Raw genomic sequence first — 2,061 nt, 5'->3', positions numbered from 1 at the left:
TGTGGCCAGTCCCTGGCCCACTCCCTTCACAGGACATAGGCTAAAATCCAGTAATCTGTGAAAAAGGGCTTGATAGAATCCCAAAGCATGATACAGTTCGGCAGTATTATCACAATCCCACCATTGCATGGCATTCTAAATCCACAGCCCACCATGGTGATCATCAGATACCAGCTTAGGACAGTCCCTGACTGAGTCCATGACGCAGGTGCTACATCATCTCTTTCAGGCTGGGGTTTCAGTCCAGGAAATACAAAGGGGCTTAGAACGTAGCACTGCTCCATCTCCACTCCGAAGGAAGACCCAAAGTACAGGGCTGCGGTCTCTCCCCCTGGGAATTAGACCCTGCACCAAGACTTAGAGCATCAGGAACAGTGGGAAACACAGCGAATTTGGAGCCAAGAAACCTACGTTCAAGTCCCAGGCCTGCAACTTCCTTGGTATTACTTCAGGCAAATTATTTAGCCCCTCTGAGATGGCCTCATCCATAAAGTAGAGACCCTAACTCTCTCAGTTGATTCCAGAGGGACTGTATGAAAAGTGCTTTACTAAATTACAGAAATGCTGCTCGTTTCTATATAAATGTCTCTTCCTTGGTTGTGCCGTAGGTTCTGGCCTGAAGTGATGGCTGAGGAAAATCATACTCTGCCTGAATTTCTCCTTCTAGGATTCTCTGACCTCAGGGCCCTACAGGGCCCCCTGTTCTGGGTGGTGCTTCTGGTCTACCTGGTCACCTTGCTCGGTAACTCTACAATCATCCTCCTCACACAGGCTAGCCCTGCCCTGCACTCACCCAGGTACTACTTCCTGCGTCACCTCTCAGTGGTGGAGCTCCTGTACACCACGGATATTGTGCCCAGGACCCTGGCCGACCTGGCCTCCCCACACCCCCAAGCCATCTCCTTCCAGGGCTGTGTAGCCCAGATGTACGTCTTCATTGTCCTGGGCATTTCAGAGTGCTGCCTGCTCACAGCCATGGCCTATGACCGCTACATTGCCATCTGCCGGCCCCTGCACTATTCCACCCTCATGAACTGGCGGGCCTGCATGGCCATGGTGGCTGTCTCCTGGCTCATGGGCATCATCACAGCCACCACCCACTCGTCCCTCATCTTCACTCTGCCTTTCCCCAGCCACCCCATCGTCCCGCACTTCCTCTGTGACATCCTGCCAGTACTGAGACTGGCAAGTGCTGGGAAGCACAAGAGTGAAATCTCTGTGGTGACAGCCACCGTGGTCTTCATCATGGTCCCCTTCTCTCTGATCATGGCTTCTTATGCCCGCATCCTGGGGGCCATCCTGGCAATGGCCTCCACCCAGAGCCGCCGCAAGGTCTTCTCCACCTGCTCCTCCCACCTGCTTGTGGTCTTCCTCTTCTTTGGAACAGCCAGCATCACCTACATCCAGCCCCAGGGGGGCTCCTCTGTCACCATGAACCGCATCCTCAGCCTCTTCTACACAGTCATCACACCCATGCTCAACCCCATCATCTATACCCTTCGGAACAAGGAGGTGGCAGGTGCCCTGCGGCGCATGGTCAAGAGGCAGGTCTCCTCACCCTGAAGGGACTCAGGGGATGTCTTTTCGCTCACTGACTACTCCTCCTCCCAGCCTTCAGATTCTGCGACTCACTAATCTTGCGATTTGGGTTGGTAATTTAAACTCTCAGAGCTCTGCTTCCTTCTCTGCAATGATGAAAGAACAACTAGCACTAGAACTGTTATGAAGGCACCTGAGAGGGTGCACAATGCCCAGCACACGGTAATCTCTAAGTGGAAGCTGTAGAGTAAATGACGTAAGGCAAAAAAAATACCGTAAGCAAAGTGGGGGTGGGAGGAAGGTTAGGTCTATGAGCAAAGACAGAAAGTGTGAGACTCTCCTGCCTAACAAGGAAGATGCCCAGGATAATCTTGTGTGTGGGGTGAATGTGGGTGATAAGGCCCTGCCAATGTTGGGAACCCAGACTTGTACGAGACTTGGGCCCAGTGTCCTGTTTGTCTCACTGGCTGCCTAATTTTAGGCAGATCACTTCATCTTTCTGTTCATCAGTTCCCCCATCTT

General features: G+C 52.5%; 1 protein-coding gene across 1 annotated transcript; it reads left to right on the top strand.

The window, feature by feature from the left end:
• The first annotated feature begins 624 nt into the window (after positions 1-624).
• LOC116642190 (olfactory receptor 10P1) lies at positions 625-1,563 on the top strand. The gene has a single exon (XM_032420360.1). The coding sequence runs from the start codon at positions 625-627 to the stop codon at positions 1,561-1,563; it is 939 nt and encodes a 312-aa protein (XP_032276251.1).
• The last annotated feature ends 498 nt before the right edge of the window (positions 1,564-2,061 follow it).

The sequence above is a fragment of the Phoca vitulina genome, unplaced genomic scaffold (assembly GCF_004348235.1).
Source record: "Phoca vitulina isolate PV1807 unplaced genomic scaffold, GSC_HSeal_1.0 scaffold23, whole genome shotgun sequence".
NCBI classification, from domain to species: Eukaryota; Metazoa; Chordata; class Mammalia; order Carnivora; family Phocidae; genus Phoca; species Phoca vitulina.
The sequence above is the reverse complement of the archived record's forward strand: the minus strand, read 5'-3'. Positions and strand labels throughout refer to the sequence as shown.

Bases quoted from the DNA above. Each gene is read 5' to 3' on its own strand.
- LOC116642190 (XM_032420360.1), top strand. From the start codon at position 625: ATGGCTGAGGAAAATCATACTCTGCCTGAATTTCTCCTTCTAGGATTC.